General features: G+C 32.4%; 1 protein-coding gene across 1 annotated transcript in view; it reads right to left on the bottom strand.

Annotated features, from left to right (window-relative positions):
- The window catches only part of LOC129801024 (uncharacterized), a 120,486-nt gene that overhangs the window by 18,561 nt on the left and 78,922 nt on the right, over nt 1-23,003 (bottom strand). Inside the window, exons 13-14 of the mRNA XM_055845780.1 lie at nt 5,899-6,073; nt 549-701 (exon numbers count right to left, since the gene is read on the bottom strand). Of these exons, the coding sequence (XP_055701755.1) occupies nt 549-701; nt 5,899-6,073 (328 nt within the window). The remainder of the gene's footprint in view (nt 1-548; nt 702-5,898; nt 6,074-23,003) is intronic.

Raw genomic sequence — 23,003 nt, 5'->3', positions numbered from 1 at the left:
GTGTAAGAGGGACAGAGAGACTAGGAAAATAATAAAAGTGCACGGAAACAGACGATGGGACCCAACTGAGAATTGTTTATCGCACCACGGAACGACATCGACTAATATTGAAAATGGTTTTGCATAAAAACGCGCCAGCCGGAGAAGAGAGAGAGAAACTCTCGGGACTTTATTGTTTATCATCCATGATTCTCTTGTGTGACTCACTTATTTGGATTTTTTTCCTCTTCCCTCTCACTCATACATGGTCAGACAAGTGTCGTCTCTTTTGCTTAATCGACAAGATTATGCGATCGTGGAAGAAGCTGGGCTAAGAAGATGAAGAACGTAAAAAAAGAAGAAGTCGCAAGATGAAGCTAAACAGTACTAAAAATCCAGCTTCAGATTCGTGGCTGTTTTTTTGCCTTCTTCTTCTTCAACTTCTTTCTGCTCATCTTTTTTTTTGTTAATTCCGAATGAGATTTATCCCCCCGTCTTCCTAACCCTACCCCATCTCAAACTCAATTAATTGCATTCATCTTCCAATAAGAAAAATCTTCTCAACTTACATTAACGAGATTCTCTGTGCAAACATTGTCCGTGGTGTCTCTTCGGGTGCTCAAGCGTTTTCTCCAATCATCCTCACCACTCTTCTGTAGTGCAGCCAGTCGGTCAGCTATTGAACCACTCTTGGAGATTTGATCCTGATCCGGACGCATTTCCTGCAATCACATAAATAAACACAAAAAAACTCTATTAGAAAACCTCTTTTTTTTTCAACCTTTCCAAGTTAAACCGATGACTAATCATCAAATGAGAAAATTTCACTGGAAATCTATAAGAGAGATACAAGCTAAAAGAAAAACAACAGCTTATCTCATCAATTTTTTTTTTTTACAATTTTCCCATTGATAGCGATACTGCTGCTCTTATATACAACATCAGCAAAATATATTTGATAGAAACACTCTAAAACCGCTAAAACCAATCTCAGAAATTCTATTCATTTCTATAAATGTCTAAAATTAAATTATGAGTAATTAAAGTTGCTAATTATTTTGTTATAAAAGACGAACAGTTTTTTTTTTTTGAAGGTCAATAGCGATAATAGCAAATTTATGCACATTTTCCGTGATTCATAAAATTGAAAATATGAAATAGTATCTCACAGTGTAATTTGACTAAAATATTTCCAGCTAAATTTTACTTGAAGTGAAGCAAAATAGCATTGTAATAAATGAAGCAATTTATTCAACATCAATATTAATTTCTAGCAATTAATTACGCTTGATGTTGAGATTGATGATATTATTCGCTGAATATAGAAAGAACTTGTTCTATTATGAAGTTATAGTAAAGGAAAACAGGGCAGTTAAGACAAAGTTAGGACTGACTTTACAATCTGGCAGTAATGCTTGTTTTTTTTTTTATTATTCCCATATTCAGTAGGTAGAGGAAGGTGGGGCTATTTTGAGTTATGGGGCTACATTGATATAGGGTAAAGGCTCATAATTTTGTCCAGTCTGCTTATAAGCATCGATGTTCCAAGTTTGAAGTGCGATATTTTCAATACTAATTGACTTTTTTTATTACTCTCTTTTCAGAAGAGTTGTTTAGAAACTTCGCAAGCTTATTTATCGTCTTATTTTTACTAAAATTAGTTTTAATACGTTTAAAAATGAATTGATATGTAGAGGTGAATTTGACTATTATTTTGGACAGCTTGGTTATTAATTTGGACAACTTGGCTGTAAATTTGGACAGCTAATCCGCCTCAACAGGATGCCCATTGTTCTTCATTTCATGAACCAATCTTACCAAGTCCTCTTCCTGTTCATGTAAGGGAAACGTAGAATGTCACAAGAGGCCCGGAAACTTTCCATATCATTCATTAAAGTGAGTTGACTTCGGTACTCCAAGTACGTGCGGATTCGCTCATTCCCTGGCTTTTCCGGGAGCCTTTTAAAGCTTTTCTCACTACATCTCTTTCGTAGGGATGATGCTCCTTTGTTTCTCCAGGCATTTGTCCAACCTAGTCATCCCAAAAGCTAAAACTTCACGAAATTTCGTGAGAAACACCCGTCCAAAATAAGGAGTATCACCTCACTGGTAAATGTCTTAAAAAATTTCCCATTTTTCACACGAAAAATCTAATTCACAAGGCAAATCTCACTTCAGGTCAAATGTACAAATCACCACTAACGTGAATCAACACAATATTCAATTAATATTCAATAATATCACTCAAAAAAAGCGAAGAAACATTGTTAGTACTTCACCACAGCTAAATAAGAACTGAAGTAAGCACGAAGTTCTGTCATACTTCTCGTAAGCAATTGCTCACACTGAATTTTCAACAAATGCAATTTGAACTCAAATCATATTCAAAATTTAAAATTTTTAGTATTAAAATATTCCAAAAAGAACAAATATTTAGATAGAATTCATTATTCATCAAATATTGGAATAAAAATCCATCATGTTAATCAATTTATTTTTAGTGTCCAATTTTATCCTCAAAGTGTCCAAAATAAGAAACTGGACAAAATTATGAGTCTTTCCCCTAAAATTTTTCCCCATATATATAAAGGTGCATTATATTCGTCATCCAGGTTCTTTGTCGTGTTCTTTTGCGAGCAGAATACTGTGAAATAGGGTGCAAGTCAGAGGTCACAGGCCTCCATCCTTAAGAGATTCGGGTTTTAGGGTGGTCCGCGGATTAGTATTCACTAAGGACTTCTCGTAAACTCAAAGATTCCGATACGTACCTGTAGGTATTTTCAAACAAGCTATAGCCTGAAACGCGCCCGATGGGTATCCTAATCACATCGTAAATTATACTGGAAGTTCAAAAAAGACTCGAAACCCTGCTCGAAACCGTCGCTAAAGATTTTCTCGAACTTTTTTTCGTATATTAAAGAAAACACCGTTGGAGGGTTAATATGCGAAAAAAAGTTCTAAAACAATGTTTTCTAGGATAATTATGATCCAATAAAGTCGAAAAAACCATACATTCTTCATTATATTTTTTAGTTTAGGCGCTAGGTGAGAAAATATAATTTTTTTTAAACTCTTTTTGCTTCTAAAATTCACATTTTTAGTTTTTTTTCAAATTTTTTAAATAAAATATTCATAGTAGAATAACATATCCTTCAGTAAAAAAGATTACTTTAAATCGGTATTTTTCTTGAAATTGGAAATGAGTTTTTTTGCACAAATATTTTTTGTTGCTTTTTCTCTGACCTGTCACACAAAACTGGGAATAGCAACAAAACGAAGAGTCAAAATGAGTTCAAACTTTCAAGAGATGTTTATAAGACTATTACCGAGGACACTATAGCACTTTTAAATAAATAAAACCTATATTGTCTCTGTAAATGTGATTTTTGTGAAGACCGCCTGGAGGCGGTCTTACCCGCTAGAGGTTTAATAAATAAATCATTCTTATTGTCTGTTAATTTGCATAGTTCAATTGCGTTTAAAAATTTTGAATGCTATATTGAGACGTCTTGGGATCTGGAATAACTAATACAGTCTTCGTAGTCCATGAACGTGGAGATTGATGCTTCTCATTCCTCGTTTAAATCAAGACTAACCACGAACACTCTGTTGCGGAACCGTTCTAGAGAGCGAAAGTGACTCACGACTTTCAAATTACGACATTTTTAATTTTAATAGAAAAATTACTTCTACAATATCACATAACCTGCGAAGAGTATTTTCACAGTTTGATTCTATGCTGGTCACCTACACTAAGACGGCGGGAGACGAAATAACAAAATAACTATCATATTTGTAAATTACAGCGCATTGACGATGAATAAAATAAATATTTATCAACAAAAAAGTGCAGATGCCTTTATGTCGTCCGATATATTTTTAAATATGAGACGCTCAGAGCAAGTGTGGTCGCCTTTGTATGTATTTCCCTATTAAAACAATCCATTTTTGCTCTGAGCATCTCATATAATGGTTACGTAACTGCTCATGGCCATAAGGGGCTTCATTGAGTTAGGGCTACATTAAAAACGCATTTTTTCGCATATTGTAAAAGAAACTTGACCCTAACGTTATGTAATTTAGATAGACAAAATGATTGTGGATCTAAATTAAATTTTGACCATAATGTCTATCTTCCCTTAGAAATATGTATAAAAAAAATATCTTCAATGTAGCCCTACATACCCGTAAATGAAGTTCTGAGGTAGAAGAACTTTTTTACACTATCGAATCGATAGTATCGATAAATCTATATCATATCTGTTAGATTAAGTGAATATTGACTTTTTACGCATTGTTGGGCCATTCATTGTGAGATTTTTAAAATAATGAGACTGTTGATAAACATATTTATATTAGTTACAGGTAGTGCAGCTATCGTTTAAATTTCTCAAAATCGACAGTCGATAGTATCGAAAATAAATTATGTCACCCCTGATTTCTTTCTTTTAAACAGTTTATAATTTCCCCATTAATTTTTTCTGTGTCTTATTTGAAAAGAATACTGATTACCATGTCACATATAAGATTATTAATATTAAGATTAATACTTTTTGAACTGCGAGAATACCAAAAAAAGATAGCAAGTGTTTTATCTTGCCTCTCTCTTGTGGTTCGCTCGAAAACTGACCGAATCACAGTTGGCACGCATGGAAAATTGCTCGAATTGCCTGTAATACGATTCAGAAAGCAATTAATACGAACAGTAATATCTTACTCATCGTATCTGTGTTATCACACTTGCACATTAAAATTTTAATATGATTCACATTAATTGTCGCTGGTAAGAGTCCAAATGTGTAATTTGTGTGTTTGAATCATTTTATATTCAAAATTTAATCTATTTGTTGATAAAAAGGTAAACTTGATATAAATTTTGATTATTTGATATAAATTGATGTAAGGTAAAGTACCCTTTATTCGACCGGTTCCTCTATTCGACCGGTAGATTTATTTATTCAATTTATTTATATTTGCTATAATATTTTGTGTATGATCTAACATTAATAGGTCAATTATTCCATGAATAATACGAATCAGTGACAAATTCATAGAAATTGACGAAATTCACCATCAAATATTCAAAAATTGACCCACCGGTCGAATAGAGGAACCCGGTCGAGTGAGGGTACTTTACCTTATTGCATTAATGAGAAAAATTAATGAGATTTTCTCTTTAATTTTTTAATGTGAAAAAGATTTATGCTTTAGGTAAATTTAAACTTATTTTAGCAGACCAAGTCCACTTCTTTATCAATAAATAGAAAAACCCCAAATATTAAGTGATTTAAAGACACAAATAACATATTTGGACGCTCATAAGCAACAATTAATGTGAATCACATTAAAATTTTAATGTGGAAGTGTGATAACGCCGTATTACTCCACTAGAGTGTACTCTTTCTTACACACGTGATTTTCCATTTGAAATTTTGCATACTATATACTTCTCTTTCCGGCCTTTCTTAATATTAAAATTAATCTTATATGTGACACCACGGTGAGAACATAATAATTTGGAATGTTTTCTAACAATTTTCGCTATATAAATTTTGAAAGATATTTTTTTTTTAAAGATATTTTGAATTACCCTGCTGTCCCCTAATGGCTCAATCATTTGCGTAAGAGAATTTAACTTGACTCTTTGAATATTTGATTCCGTATCGCTTAAAAATGGAAAATTCTGTGAGAGACTTTCTATCAAATTAGCAAAATGAATGGCTCAATAAATAAGGCTATAAATTTCTTTAGAAAAAAATACCCAATTTATGTATCAATATTGATAGCCTTATCTCTCAATACAACAAGAAAAAACTTTATGCTCGCTAACAGTAGAAATTTCTCTAATATTTGAAGGTTTCCAAATTAACCGCTAATTTTTGTGCTATTTTCTTTGTTTAGGTCAAATAAAAATCTCACCTGAGTGAAACTCCGTCGAATACCACCTCTCAAGTAATCGGGAACAGTCACTGAAGATCTTTCACCCCTCAACCCTTGGCAATAATCCGTTGAATCACATTCATCCGCCAGATTAACGTGATAACGGAAAGATGGTTCTAGTTGCGATTGACTCTTGCTCTTTGCGATTGTTTTCCTGGAAGAAAATCACCAGAAAAAAAATGCTAAAAGTGAAAACATTCTATATTTTTTTTTAATGTGCGTAAAGAAGACACAAGGAAATTTAATTATAGCGACACGCGGTAAGTGAAATGTGAAAAATTCTGCGAAACTAGCACAAATATTTATCATTGACTTGTTAAACTGTGATTAGAATGAACTAAGGAGTGGTTTTTAGACGTACACATATCGTGTGTTTATTAATTATATTAATACGCTTGTCGTGTCTTTTTTTTTCTTTCTCTCTTGCTCTTGCCTCTCCTTTTACCTTGAAAACCAACACCAGAAAGTCGTCTAACCTTCTTCCCTACTGATTCACTTGTCTCTCATCATTAAACGTTTGTGATTGATTTGTGGTATGGAGAATCACCAAGATGCAATCCAATTAATTGAATGGTGAAGCAGGTTATATATGAATTAAATTGCGCCTTAGGTGAATGTAAATCTCTTCAAAGTGCAACAAAATTAGGAGTTGCGGAAAAAAAGAAGTAACATTGTGGTTAATATTTTCAATGAAGGAGAGACTGAAACTATCGATATTTGACCTCAATTCAATAACTTTCTCAATTACTTCTTACACTCATCACACACATACACACCCAGATCACTTTTCCATCCAATCTGGCATCTCCTCTCACTCAATCAAGCTGCAATTATCAAGCCAACTAACGTACTTTTGTGCTTGAAAGTGAGATAAATATAATATAATAAAAAAAGAATGAAGAGATTTGTGCCCTCGACATTCATTTTCAATTTTATTGAATCATCAATCTCTCTCGAATGCCTAGGCAAAAAGGATTTCTTCTCTTGTAAACTTTCCAAATTACAACACAAATAATATAACGCAGAAAATTGGACTTATCTTATGTGAAAGATAAGAGATATATAACACCAGGAGCACTTTCTTGTCTTCAAACCGATAAGAACATGATCAATGACTTTCAAAACCACAAAAGTTATTGCAATGTGGTAAGAAAACTGGGACAAAAATGCAAGAAGTCTTGGCTTTCTCCTCATACTATGTCCATTTAGAAAATTTCAATGTGATTTGCTTCTTTATGCACCCGACTTAACCATTACTTGTTCATTTTGAGAAAATTATAGTACTTGTTCAGCTATAACTTGTCTCTTTGAATAACTCTTCAATTAAACTATAACACGCTATTGGTTAGATCTTTTGCAAAACTTTCAATTGACTAGTTCAGTACTGTTTACTACATTTTATTAAATTCCTCATTTTATTAACATTGCTGGATTCCTTGAACTGCTTCTAATTAAAGTCTTAATGTCTTCTCAATGACTTTCAAATCATTTTGTTATCAAAGTCTTTTAAAGGCTTTTTTTTCTTTTTCCTTCTACAATTTTATTACTAAACCAATAAAAACTCCACTAAATAAAATCTTTCAAATTTGTCTATTTATCAAGTAAATTTTTCACATCCAAATTTTTAAGAGATATTGCGTTTTGCTTATGCTTCGTTTCAAGCTTTCAGTGACTACCGAACACAGGAGTTGACCTTCTACAGGAAAACAGATTTTTTCCAGTTAAAATTCCTTTAAATAATATTCTTATAGGTCCTCAAATAAGTAGTATAATTCAAATAAATAAAGCTTGAGGTTTAAAATCTTGGCTCAGAAAAAAAATACAGAAACTCATCATAGAATAACCTAATATATTCGCACTTCGGCGATTTGAAAGGCGTTTGAGGCTTTTGAATTTTTCGATTGTAAAAGAATTAAATAGACAATATTGTGCACTTTCAGAATCCGGTTTTATTTCGAACAGTTTGTACTGACCTTGGTGCCACAAATAAGATTAATTTTAATATTAAGAAAAGCCGGAGAGAGTAGTATATAGTATGCAAAATTTCAAATGGAATACCACGTGTGTTAGAAAGAGTACACTCTAGTGGAGTAATACGATGAGTAAGATATTACTGTTCGTATTAATTGTTTTCTGAATCGTATTTACAGACAATTCGAGCAATTTTCCATGCGTGCCAACTGTGATTCGGCCAGTTTTCGAGCGAAACACAAGAGAGAGGCAAGATAAAACACTTGCTATCCTTTGTTGGCATTCTCGCAATTCAGGAAGTATTAATCTTATGTGACATGGTCAGATGATTTTCTTTAAAAAAAAATTAGTAGATGAATGGAATTTTAGGATATACGTTGCATGCAACTCAAATAATGCTAAAAAGACGATGAGTAAACACGGAATTCAATTTCTTTTAATTTATTAAAAAATGTTCTTGAATTAGCCTATGCAATGTGCCGTAAAATTGTGTCCATGGTGTCGTTACATATAAAATTAATATTAAGATACTTTCTAAACTGCTAGAATGACAAGAAAAGATATGGATTTCATCTGTCCTCTCTCTCGCACTTGTTTACTGCGAACAAAGTTGGCAGGCATGAAAGCCCTGGAAAACTGACCGAATCACAGTTGGCACGCATGGACAATTTCTGGAATTGCCAGTAATATCTTACTCATCGTATTACTCCATTACAGTGCACTCGTTCTAAAACACGCATTCTTCCAACTTAAATTTTGTGTACTAAACATCCCTTTCCTTATAAGATATTAATTTTATATCATGAAAGAAGACCTAAGTCCTTTACTTAAGAATTTTTTAAGCGTATAGTGTTGTTTTCTAAAACTAAGATTAATATATTGCGCTAAAAAAATGTCCTTTATTAAAATAATCGTTTTTTTTTTTCAAAAATATGTGGGAAGGGTACCACGGATCAGAATGTTGCGAGACATGTTATATATGGTAATTGGTATACTAGTGATTCGTGTAACTATTTTTGTGCATTTGAAGTTTTATTATTCACAAAAAAAATTATCATAAAAAAGGTGTAAGTGCTAACATTTACTTTTTACCACGGATCACCACGAATTTAATCATGTATTACACGAATAACTGGTTTTGTAAATTAAATGTGAATTAACGTACTGCATTCTTGCAAAATTTAAATGGAAAAAAGTAACAAATATAATGCTTAAAAATTCATTTTATTCTGAAGCAATGGGAAAAAAACTGACGATCATAGGAACACTGCTAATCGTTGGTGCTCTTCCCTTATAAATCCTTTTTAATTATATTTTATTATGTTGCATTTGAGTTTGAATTTATTTATTTGTTTTAAATCAAACATAATTGAGGTCCGTCTTTCTTACAATGTCTAATTAGGTATAGGAAAACAAATAAAATAGAAGAAAAACCGAAAGTTAGAAACTAAGTTAGAAAATTTAAATAGAAAAGAGAAAAAAGGAAAAAACAAAAAAATAATACACTACCAGAAAATGGTAATTTCTGTACCTCAATGTGTGGCTGGAACTAAGTGTAATAGTGACACTTTAGAAATAAAATCGGAAAAATATATTTTAAAAGCAAAAATTGTGTTAAATATGAGTATTTCATGATTACTCCAATATTATACGTACTTGCAAAAATTTTCACTTGAAATACTAATTATATTAATATTATTATATTGATTTAAAGCTTGAGAACTTCTGTCTCAAACATTAAGGGCAGAATCACATTGACAGTAAAATGCTCAGTCACCGTCAAAGCCTCATCGTATTTCGTTAATTAACATATTTTCATTGAAATTCTTATGCAAATTTTCAATTACAATATTACCTTATCTCATACTCGGTGGCACTAGATGAAAATAATATAAGAAAATAAAATAAAAATGCAATAAACAGTGAGCAAAACAAACTGTACAAATTAATCTTACAGTTTTTTTGCTCACCGTTTATCGTAATTTTGTTTTATTTCTTCAATTTTCTTATATTATTTTCACCTATTGCCACCGAATATGGGATAAGGTAATACGTTAATTGAAAATTTGCATAAGAATTGCAATGAAAATATGTAAATTAACGAAATACGGTGAGGACGGTGAGCATTTTACTGTTAATGTGATTCTGCCCTAAATGTGCCACTCAAATCGTGGAAGTGCGATATATATTAGGAGTAGTTTTAGATAACTAGAATAAGATAACTAAAATTTTAAATTTTTAATTTTATTTCAAAGGAAAATCTTTAATATTTTAAACGATTATTTATCAACTAGCTCTCATGCAGTAATGAACCGATGGACAACCGAAAGATACCAATTAATCATAATGTTATTAAAGCACATTTTGAAATTACCTTATTGGTGCTAGTTTAAATAATAATAATTTAATATTAATAATAAATATTTATTAAAGCTCCAGATTTTCCTTCTTATCATGCATTCCCCGTTGACTTAGCGTTGATGAACACCCTTCTAAGCAAAACGATGGAAAAGCTTAGGCCAGGGGCCTCTCAACATTTCATTTTTCCATACGTTTTTACATAGAGGCACTGAAGACTATTGGCAAGTTTTTTCCTAAAGAGAATTGACTTATCAGTCTGATATATTTCGAAATCGTGCACTAAAAGCTATCTAAAAATACATATTTCATAATGCTCGCCGAAATAATACAAGAACTACGAGCAAATTTATTTAAGTTGCGGTGCAATAGCTGTAAAATGTTTACAAGGAAAAGTGAAAAATAGCTTCACTTTTTATTAGGCTTGATGAGCCCCTGCTTAGGCTGTGTATTTTTGTCATGATTTAAAAAATTGTAGTATAGGGTGAAAGGAACACCTATTGACACTTTAAGAATTCGTGTCAGGACCTATTGACACCCTACTCTGTACCATTTGGAATACAAAATTTGAACACTTATCCTTTTCGAAAAACGTAGATTAACCAAAAAACTCCATATTACTTACATTTAATTAGATACATATTAAATAAATTTCAATATTTTGACAGAATTGTCAATAGGGCTTCCCTGTCGAAGGGGTGTTCATTCCACCCTATCAATTTTCAGAGAAACAGGGAAAGCCACAAGGACAGTAAATATAATTTGTTTCCTCATCCATGATTACATATGTAAAACACTATACTTGATAAGAAATAAAGTTTGGGCATTCTGCCATATTTTGAGGCACCGTTATAAAATGCAGACGATATCATTATAATCGTTCGTCAATTTAATTCGTGTACGTAGTAAATATTTTTTTACTTACATTTGCGACGTAGAGCAAAGAAAAATATGTTAGCATATAACAGATAAAAATATTTTTCGTTCTCAAGGTGTCTAATTGAGAGATCTTTTTTATTAGATTCCTTGACTCTGGGCATTAAATTTGAGCTTGAGCTTTTCGCAAAACCTTCCCGGGCTTTGTCACTCAATTTTTCGTATTCTTTGTGCAATTTTTTATCACGACAATGGATTTGATTTCCAAGAATTCAAACCAATAAATGAATGTCGTGTTCAATAAATCCAGCTTACAAAGCTTTTATGGGAAATATTATTGAGATATTTCCTTCATACAAAGACCAAAGAACCCAAATAACTCAATTTCTCACAAAATTATAGAGCACGGTTAATTGAAAACTTCCTGCAAAATATCTGAAGTTCTTTTAAAAGATTTCTGTACAAGCCCAATAATGAGAATTCTTGCGAAAAATAATACAACAAATTTTTGCTTGACTTTGTGTAAAATCTCATCAATTTTCCTGCCCCAATTTTTTTCCCATTACAAAAAAGAAACATAAAATAATGAGAAGATTACATAAAATAATCTCAAAAGTATCTTACAAAGGTTTTGAGTCAATTGATGAAGAAGTATAAAATGATATAAAAATGTGGAAATATTATTGTGAATGCATGTCACGAATTAAAAATGAATTACTACATGTCTATTCAATTTTTATGTCTCCTTATTAACCACTATCTTTCACCCAATAAATACATCAAGATTGTGTACATTTTTTATTAATATTTCTCCCAACGTACCAACCAGATAAAACATAATCTCGGTAATACTTTCATTTTCAATGTTAGCGTATGGGAAAAAATGGCTATAAATTCCACAAGAGTAACTATGAGTTGAGTATATATACAAAAAATACACCATTGAATTGTGTAATTATTGTGACGACATAGCACAAAGAAATGAAAACATTCACACTCTTGGCTGGATGATCTTTCGCAAAATGAAAAAAAAAGACACATGAGAGAAAAATGTGGAGCAAAAGTCATTGCGAGGCCTCTTTTTTTTGTTTAATGCTTTTCCATTTGCATGGAGCATTAAATTGCCGGCAACAAAACGTTACCAGTTGTTGTCCCTGAAGACAAAGGAGAATCATTCTTGTAACTCTTCACTGAATTTTCACTTCAATGCGCAAAGAGTGTCTCATTGAAACTAACAAATCTAACAAAAGAAACGACTCAATGAATTGTGCTTTTCTTTAAAAATAAAAAAAAAAACAAGATGATCTCTCTCTCTCTCTATCTCTGCCTCCGACTCTGGTTTTGTAAAGTGTTTGGCCCAGAGTTTAATGAACCATCTAGCCGACTATATCAACTGATTAAGTGCAACCTTCCTCTTTCTCTCTATATTTAATTCCCAATTTAGAAAATCATCTTCTTTTCTTTCCCTATTATGGATCCATTTCAATGATTTCAAATGATTCTTTCACTTCTCGTTCTGCTTCTTTTCCTTTTCTGTCTGGTTTTCTCTTGAGAAATGCTTCTAATACTGGGATTTTATGGAAATGTCTTTGTCCTCCAAAGGCTTCATTTTCCGACACCGCATGAAGCTTCACCCCCCTTACCCTAAGAAATTTTAAGGGGTTTGCAACTTTTGCCTTTTTCCAAACATTTTATGCTTTGATTAAAAAAAAATACAAGGATGATTTTGAAATTACGCAAAATTCTTAAAAATTTCAGCAAAGCCATTCCCGTTGGTAGCGATAAAATCGAAAAAATATAATATCTAAAATTTCTTAGCGAACGTCAAATTATAAGCCCTATCAATTCAAATAAAATAAGCTAAAATTTTTGCTTATTTCTGCTGAAATTCAAGCGGCATTCGCGATCGCAGCGACGACTAATTGAAGTCAATTTTTAGTTTAATGGAATCTTAGAAGCAACAGAAACACTTCCAAATCGACTACTTATAAAACATGAACTTTAATAAAAGATTGTTGCAAAAAGAGCAGATAAATTAGCTTGAGTGTCAAAGGAATTCAATAAAATATTTAATGTAATAGCTAAAATGTTATAAAAATAGAATTTTACTGCTCGACGAACTCCATATAGTCAGAGATGAGAGACGACAGAAATGATGAGAAATAATGTTTGTCCGTTCATCCGTCGTCAGTTCCAAAGGCCAAACGGTTAGAGATAGAGGCTTGAGACCTTTGGGATACCCCCTATAAGTCGCCCCTGATGGAACCATTTACATGGCTCTCATTTTCCCGCACATCTCCCTTTCTAATCCAAAACCATGCTTTTTGGAGATTGCTTGAAATTTTCGGGATTACTTGACGAACATTTCGTCGATTTCGTCCATATACGAAAATACTGTTGAATCATTCCCAATAACGAGTTTTCAAGATCAAAGAGTTAAAATTTAAAAGGTTCTATAGAGACCGTATTTCTCAACCGAATGGTATCATGTTTGGACTTGTTGGAAAGGTCTTGGAATTTTTGATAAGACAGAACTGATTCCAGTCGGTTCTCTAAACCAGAGGTGTGCAAGAAACCGTTGAAACCGAATTAACGTCAAAATAAGTTTGTTATAGTAGCGTTTTGACCATTGACGTACATGTTTCATTTGACGTTAATTCGGTTTCAACGGTTTCTTGCACACCTCTGCTCTAAACCGATAATGAACCTATAACTAATTTTTATCTGAAAATCTTTTTTTTTACTTTACTAGAGTCATTTTGGATGATCTTTTGAGTGATTTGTGAATCGCTATAAATCAGTTGTGAACCAGTAAGCGGTAAATGATGCGAAAGTACTTTTGCCGTATATCACCTAAGTCACGAGTTCGAGCATTTTGCAAATAATGGGACGCTTTGCCATTTTTAAAAGTGATTTTTCGTATTAGTATTTTTTATTTGTTATTGAAACCCTATTTATCTCAAAATACCCTTATCTAAAAATGGCCATTTATTCCAGTAGAACTCTCTTAAAACATTCAATAAACTTTGGTTCTTTTTAGAACACTGAAAAAAGGGGTAACTCATTTTAGGGAACTCGAGCCACTCGTGACCAGGGAACCCACGGTGAACCCGGGGAACTCACGGAAAACTCGGGGAACCCGTAGATTTTTTAACAGAACTCACGGGGAACCCGGAGAATCCATACATTTTTTAGAGAACTCATGGGGAATCCGGAAAACCCATATATATATATATATATTTTTTTGGAAACTCTCGGGGAACCCGGGTGTTGCTAATTAAATTAATATTTGAAATGGCAGTCAGTTAGATTTTAAAATAGTTCAAATTTAGTGGAAGTACATTGGAATATGGGAATTTTTGGAAAGGACTATATTGAATAGAGAATAGGCGTTCGCCATTTTGTATTCATAGTTTCATGAAGCAAGACATATATTTGTAAGTACAGGAAAGGAATTTAATTTTGAATTTAAAAGTAATAATATTGAAATTTATTAGGGATACAAAGGAAAAGGACAAGGTCAGGAAAAGGATAGGATTTTTATAGGAGGAGCAAATTGCTTTAGAATGTAAGTAGAGGAAATTTTAGTTTTTCGCTCTGTAGGACTGACGCCATTTTTTCTCAATTTTTTTAGCCGAAAATTTTTTGTTACAATTATATCCGATTCCGACATTATTGAAATCTCTGTTGTTGGGAAATAAAATTTGTTTGGAAAAAATTACAACACCGGGAAACTTATATGTTTTTTTAGGAAATTCACGGGGAACTCAGGGAACTCGTATATTTTTTCGGGGAATCGGGACCTCGAGCCACTCTAATTTCTTATGAATAACCCCTTACCGGTACCATTATCATTCTTCGACTTAATCTTTTTTGTGTACAGTTTCGAGTACGTAGGGTAAATTAAGCTAATTCAAAACCTGCTCTAAATGGAAATTTTTGGCTACTCCAAATGGAAACGTCATTGTTTTCATGATAAATACAGTACTAAATTATTATATTTATATATTTTCCTATATTTTTCCAATGAAAAACACAATGAGGTGATTGTTGTTTATTCATTTTGTTTAACATTTATATCATATTTCTGGCTAATTTTAGTTAAATTAAGTGCTAATTTTCATGGTTAATGGTACGTGAAGTTTTCAAATGAAAGAATCACCTTATTTCGTGAACAAAAAGGGTTTTTTTGAAGTGTCTGCAAATGCTTCAATAGGAAACCCCGGAAATATGATTTTTATGGAGATATTTTCTTATTGTTTTAGATAGGAAAGGAGAAAAGACCAGGAATAAGAACAAATCCTGCACTAAGGAGCAACTCAACAAGGTTTTGGAAGCCATTCGTTGCGGTTTCACTTACACTGTTTGTCTCCAATTAGAAACTTTCCCTTGTCTCCATTTGGATTAATTTGTTTCCAATAGAATCATTTTACGCTCGCGTATTTTTCTTGTATTTAAGTTTTCAATTATATTTTTAAAGAATTTTCACTAAACAGTAACATTCTAGAAGAGTCAACGAGCAAATTTATGTAATTCTCTTCAAAAAAAATATGAACTTAATGTGTTGAATCTTCTGTCAAAGTTAAAGCCTCTGAAAATGTTTTTGAATTAGGACATTAACCCTACATTCAGAAAAATGAGTTTAAAACGCTTTGTAGCCTTTGAGTTCGTTGTGAATTAGAAGCTTAAACTTAATATTTATTTTAAAAGTTAAATCAATAGCAGGAAAATATTTGTAGCAGAAAATTTTTATTATGAATAGATTCCATAACGTGCAATTGATTTGAAACGGTTTATAACTCATTTCAGTGAGTGAAAACATGATAAATATCTTTATAAGAAAATATCAATTTACAGGAGGTTCATTGAAAACATAATATGACTATCTCAAATCATTTGGTCTGTAAATTGAGTAGGGTAAAATTAGGTAATTTGGAACCATTTACAATTTGGGATACTTGAGATTTTCTCACCGTTTCAGATGAGCAAAGCGACAACAAAGACCGCAAAATAGAAGAAAAATACGTTTAAGAAAAAGAACAGATTTCTTCCTTTTGAATCTCTAAAACACTGAGAAAATCTCAAATGTCCCATATCGTAAATGGTTCCAAATTACCCAATTTTACCCTACAAATAGATGGACAAACAGGCAAATGTTGTATTTTTTTTCATTTATTGATTCATTTGTTCAGATTGTTCATTTATTTTATTTTCAAAATTTAAAATTTCATCCAATTAGAAATTTATCTAATTAAAATGTCAGCTAATCAACTCTGTGATCCTTTTCAAAGAGGTGCCATGGAGATATGTTCTGTGAGAGTGAGAACCACCCTCCAATATAAGTTAAACACCCCTCGGTTATAAAATCCTACCAAAAACAGACTCTCGTCTAAAATCGATCCGTCTGGCTCATATCAAACTTGCACTTTCTTCTGCATTCTTCGCACGTTTAACAACTTCCAAACTCTTTTTTTCTCCTCAAACTTCATCTCCTAAAATGCTCCAACTTTTCTTTTTTTTCTAATCTAACATAAAATGTTGCTCCAGGGCCCAAGAGATGAAAGAGAATAAGAAATAAAACACATACTCTTTCCTCAATCAATCAAAAAGATAGAACGAGTCAATTTAAATCAATTTAGAATATCGCTTGCCACAAATATTTATAGTGTGCTCTATCCCAGAGAATAAAGAATGGATCTGTGTGGAATTAAGGGAACAATAAAAAAAAGTATTCTATTAATACAGAAAACGAATGAATTATTGATCAAGCGGCTTTTTTTGTGGGTCTTTTTATAGATTTTTCCTCATTTCCTCCTTGTTCAAGCCATATTCACGCATACCGCAAAGACAAAGTACACAATGTATAGCACACATGTACAATAAACTGTGGATTTTCCATTGAAAACATAATGAGACGAATTTTAGGGATAGTCGTCGTATAATCACAAAACACCATCAAATTCACATTGTATTCCCTCCCCCTTGGACCGTGTTTTCATTATTCCAGCAAAGCCTTGTGTATAGCATTCAAAGTTATGGAAAATGAACCTGGCGCATAACGAGGGTAAAAAGAGAGTCACAAGAATTTTCATTTATTATCTCTCTCCTCTTCCCTTTTCCTTGTATCGAATGTGCCAGAGCAAATGCAACGAGGGGGAAAATCAATATTGCAGACACAGAGAGGTAGCTTTTTAAATTGAAAGTCGCAGTCTCAGAAGGTAATCAAGGCCGTTGAAATCAATTGGAAAATTCTCAAACGGATCACAGAACTTCTTGTCTGATGCATTTAAAAAAAAAACTAATTGAAAAAGAGTTCAAAGAAATTAGGAATGCTTTAGTTGAAAATATCTCAAATGCACTAATAGCAAAAACAAACAAAAAATCAATTATCGAAGAATCATTTCCAAGAGAAAAATTGAGAAACTAGAGAACCAGACAGAAAAAAACTAAGAAAAAAATTTGAAACAAAGAACATTGTGATGATAGACTTTTCCTTTGAGGTGAAAAAGAACCCCACAAAAACCAACATTTCCTCCGTTAAATGAGCATGAAAAGGGGCCTAATCGAAGAAGTAATTCTTCAACATGTTAGTACACTTTAATTTCCTCAAATAATACAAGAAGAAACATTCCCACGAATCCAGAAGAACATCTCAACTGAAAAAATCATCCTCACACTTCCCACAAGGAAATTATCCCTAATTTTCTTTCATATTCTCTTCTCCCCTCTCTTCATCTTCAACAATTTGTTTAGATTGTTTGTACATTATAGAAAAAAAAACAGAAATAATTACAAACATGAAGTAAATTTACCTCAAAATTCTTCCTCTTTGGTATTCTGCTTTATCTTGGTCTCCCTCTCTGCTATCAGTATGGGAAATGGTCTAATTACACGATATGACAATCTCACATCAATTTAGTCTATGTAAACACTGTGAATCATTTTATGATAGCAATTCTTTTTGCATGAAATCTCCCTTTCTCTGATAAAACACCTCGAAAAAGTACCTTTTCTCCACAATCTCAGAAACACCACAAAAAAACTCACAGAAATTCCCGGAATTGCATACAAGAAATACACCAGAAAAAAAAGTTGTTGCTCAAGAGGGAAGATTTAAAGTGGTGCAAGAAGTTGTCCCGAAAACAAGAGCGTCTGGGAAGAAAAAACGGTGATAAAGAATCACCAAAGAATTGGATATTTTTAGGAGTTGGTTGTATCTCACACAACGGTTGATACTTCAATGAAGTGTTTTGCCTCTGTGTTGTGCTCTTCAAAATAAATCGAGAGGGAAAATGCCCAAGTGAGAGAGAATCATTGGGGGAAATGGAAGTGAGAATGAAATCACCGTATCTGACTCATTTGATTTTCCATGAGGTGTCTCCTCTTCCGAGTATATCTCTCTCCTCACCGCAAAAGAGAAGCCCAACAATAATTTCAACAAAACAGCTGCACAAGGTGATCATGAGAGAAGCATTTCATGGAAGATGTATCTCTCGCCTCTCAATGCAGTTCCTCCTCCAATTCACTCCTCCTGATTCTCTCTCATTACTTCCCCTCAATTCTATCACCTTCCCATTCATACCAATTGGACTTCAATGAGCTACTCAAAACGACAGAGACACACAAAGTTACTCAAATATCTCTCTGACCCTTTCTGCCTCATTCATGATTCTCCCACCACAAACAGCATTATTTGTGATTTGTGGTAGCGAGAGAAATACCATTTATAGAGAGATAAATGCTCACAAGGTTTCCCGATCATAAAACACAAACAAACACCTCGTGCTTTGATTTTGTGGGAGAGAAAAAGAGAAAGAAGGATTTTGGCTAAAATCTCAAACGAGTCAAATGATAAACTATTGAAGAGAATGCAACTCGGAAAGCACGCTTATTTTTAAGGTCAAATTGTGGTTTTTAATTTTTAATTATCATCACACTCTTGTGGAATATTTTTTTTTGTCTGCGGAGGAAATCAAATATATCGGGAAATTTTACACAATATAAATTATTTTAGGAAAATCCTTAGGATCTTTGGTTCGTCTAAGATCCAAAAAAAAATGTTTCGAATTTTAGAACAAGTTTAGGAAACTACGAACCATTTTAATACTCTACTGAAATTTTCTTTTTTATCAAATTTGATAGTTTACTGATTAAAAATGTTTTTTTCTCTATTTTTTATTATACTTTTTTATTACTTTATGTAATCAATAAGACAAGAATCTCATATAATTTTCCTACTGTTTTAGTACCATATTGCTTCTCGTATAAGATAGGATGGAATCACCACTTCTCGCCACTTATACTGAAATCGCAATTTTTCCATTATTTGTGAAATAAATTAGCCGTAAAATTATTTGTATTTCAACTGCTATTACTTATAGAGCTGAAAAACCCCAATTCTCTGTTTTGAATTTAAATGTTTGAACATTTTTTTAGAGGAATATTTTAAGCAAGTGCATCAAATCCAATATTTTTTATCAAATATAGTAAGTGTCATAAAACTTTTATCGAACAATATTTATTATTTTGAATAAATAATTTATCTATTGAACATTTAATTATACTCGGCGAATACATAAAATTTGAATTTAGTTAGTTAATGTTTCATTTTGTATTATTTTTACGTAAAAATGAGCCATGGCGGAAAGTGGTAATATTCTAAAATTGATTCACCACCTGTCGCCATTACTTTTCAATAGGCGACGCTAACTTCACTTCATAGATTCTCAGTTGTCAAATCTGATTTGTTTACTTTCTGCAATAGTCTAATAATTTGTTTTTTTAAATAAAAGTGAAGAAAAATCATTTATATGTGAATAATAATAAAGTGTTCATGAAGAAAAAGAAATGCTGAATGTATTCTTTGCATAATATTGCCCCAAAATAATCAAGTTTAACCTTTCTAAGTGGGTGGCGAGAAATGGTTACAAAACTGGCGAAAAGTGCTAAAAAGTGGCGACGAAGTGGTTATTTTTGCATTGTTAATAAAAATCAGTTTTTTTATGTACTCCCGCGTTAAATTATAGGACTATTGTTTTGACGAATCTAGAGTCAATATAAATCTAAGTAACTTTGTGTTAAATTTGAGTTATCCGATAATAAGGGGTCAAAAGTTTTATTGAATTTAATTTCACTTTTTCCTAAAAGTGGCGATAAGTGGTTACTCCACCCTATTCATGAATACTCATAAAAACCAATAAATATTCTTATCAGAATTTGATGGTTATTCACTAAAATTCCTCGCAAAAATCATATTGATAATGCCTAATTTGTAAACTAATTTCAATTATTAGTCACATTTTTTTTTTAAATTTAATATAGTCAATGGAAGTTTCGTGAAGCTTCCACAAAACTGTCTTTATTAACGCATTATATATACAAACGGTCCATATTAACCGTATAGGGAAGTGGGGCACTTTTGAAATTGGGATCTTTCACCTATTTTTAAATAAAATTATGCCTTAATGTGATATAATTTAGCTCCACAGACAGATTAAGAAGCTACATTACATTTTGATATGGCTCAATTCCATTTAAACCTAAGAGAAAAATCCCAATTTTAAGGGTCCATCACTTCCCCCTAATGCAGTGGAAATAACGAGCAACCTATACCAGGAAAAGACTTCGGCTCCTAATTTTTTTCAGGAAATACAAGGGATAGAACTGAATATATTAAAATATAATACCATGAGTCTATTGAATTGAAGTTTGAATTAATGAATTCTGTCTTACGAAGCATGAACATTTTCCTAAAAGGAAAAAGTTTTTTTTAACTCTACTTTTTGGAAACTTCATAGCATAGACTACAACATCCTAAAATTTGATCAAAAAGCACAACCCGTCTGACACAGAGTAAGAGGGGCCCATCATTAAGCCATTAATTAACACCCAGCTTTAAGCACTATTTTAGCCTTCATCGGCAAAATCTGAGTGGTATGCCCGAATTAAGGACTGGATTTTGCCACGTACATCAATGGCGGATGACTGAAACTGTCAAACACACCTCCTGATTTCACTTCTGAATATTATACAAACGTCATAAGCCACAAGGATAGTGATATTTTAGAGAAGCCAAAGTTAAAAAAATTATCTCCTTAAAAATACGAAATACGAAAAAGAAATTAAAACACGTATTTTTGGGTTGTAATTTGTTGAATGCTAACCTACACTGCTTTTCCTTACACTAAACACATTATCGCATATTTATTATTATTAATAAAATCACTCAAATCGCACAAAATTACTAAGAATCTTTGAATAAATTTGAAAGCAAATAATATGTTTTGGAAAAAATTCCATCTTGTTATTGACGACTGAGCAAAATGGTCGGCAACATAATGAAGTATGAAAACTGACGTAGTGACTTAAACTTGAAGGCAGGACACAAATGTCCCTTTTTTGTTTTTTGGCACAAATTTTGTTCTCTGAATTTCGTTAAAAATATAATGGCTACACCAATTGGTCGTGGGCTTTCTTCTCCCCCCGAACAATTGGTGTAGCCATTACATTTTTTTAGCGAAATTCAAAGAACAAAAGTATTTCAGTCACCACTGAAGAAGGCGTGCAGTACGTCGAAAGCTTTAGGAAACTGAGTATTTTTACTCTGGATTGAAACTATTTCCACTGACGCTTCCGGAAGTGACATTTGCGGCCGGCAATATAATTTTCGTAGTTCTTATGATCGCCACTACAACCGTAAAACCGTGTTCTTCGCATATGTTTTCTAAGGGGAATTTTCTATGGAAGCTTCTTAAGGGGGTTTCCTGAATTACAAGGTCAAAGGAAATCTATATTTTTTATTGCTTAAATCGATAAACTATCTAAGAATACACCACCAAAATTTCAGAACTCTATTCCAAGTATTTTCGAAGATAGAGAGCCAAAACAAAGGAGCTCGTAGCAGATTTGTAAGTACCTGGACGAACATAAAAAACTTTGAAGCTCGTTTTCTCCTCTTCTCATTTTTAAGATTTCTCGAATTGGCGGGAAAGATAGTAAAAAAAACTTATGGACCGATTGAAACGCATAAGGGCTTATTTTCTTTAGAATTAAATGTTCTTCTAGTTGAACCTAAATGGTTTCAGAAAATCTCTCTTTTTCTATTTTTTACAGGATGTTGAAGTCAAAATTTTATCCGAAAAACCTATTTTTTTAAACCTGCGAAAAAGGTCCATTTTTATGATTTTCTTCAGTTTTTCTTGGTTTAACTATGAAATAAACTTATGAATTTTGAAAATTAATTTGGTTTTTTACGAACTTCCCATGTAGAAGGAGGTGTGGTATTTCGCGAGAGCTTTCCAAAACGCTCTTATTGATCAAATTCAAACTTTTAGAACCTAGAACCTAGATCTAGAACCGAGTTATTTTATGAAAAACAAAATTGCCCCCTCCTAGTTTGAATCAGAAGGGTCAGGGCCTTAAGTTTTTTTTTTTTTTAAATCTAAAGTTCTAAGGCCCAGCCATAGCATACTTAAATCGATATCTCTCTTAATTTAGGAAATATTAAGCTCCAAAGACGAACGGACAGACAGACAGGAAAATTTTTAGCCATCCATATATTCGTAATCAACAAGTGGCCAGATACATTATGATTATGGAAAAGTTTGAGCGCGATCGGAGGACATGAAATTTTGTAATGATTACATTATTATGAGTGCAATATCTTGAAATTTCGCTTACAAGAACACTTAGATCCTTCAGGTCTAAGAAAATGATTGCGCTTTAATTATTGCTTATTTGTAATTCCGGTTTTAAAAACAAGAAAAATAAATTTTTTTTTATAAGTATTTTAACTTTGAAATATAATTCCCCTAGAGCAGACCGAGGCAGAATTAGCCAGCAAATTAATGCTCTTTGGCTATAATCTGTGAAAAACATGT

The sequence above is a fragment of the Phlebotomus papatasi genome, chromosome 2, assembly GCF_024763615.1.
Source record: "Phlebotomus papatasi isolate M1 chromosome 2, Ppap_2.1, whole genome shotgun sequence".
In the NCBI taxonomy this organism is placed as follows: domain Eukaryota; kingdom Metazoa; phylum Arthropoda; class Insecta; order Diptera; family Psychodidae; genus Phlebotomus; species Phlebotomus papatasi.
This window is presented reverse-complemented; position numbering and strand designations above follow the sequence as displayed.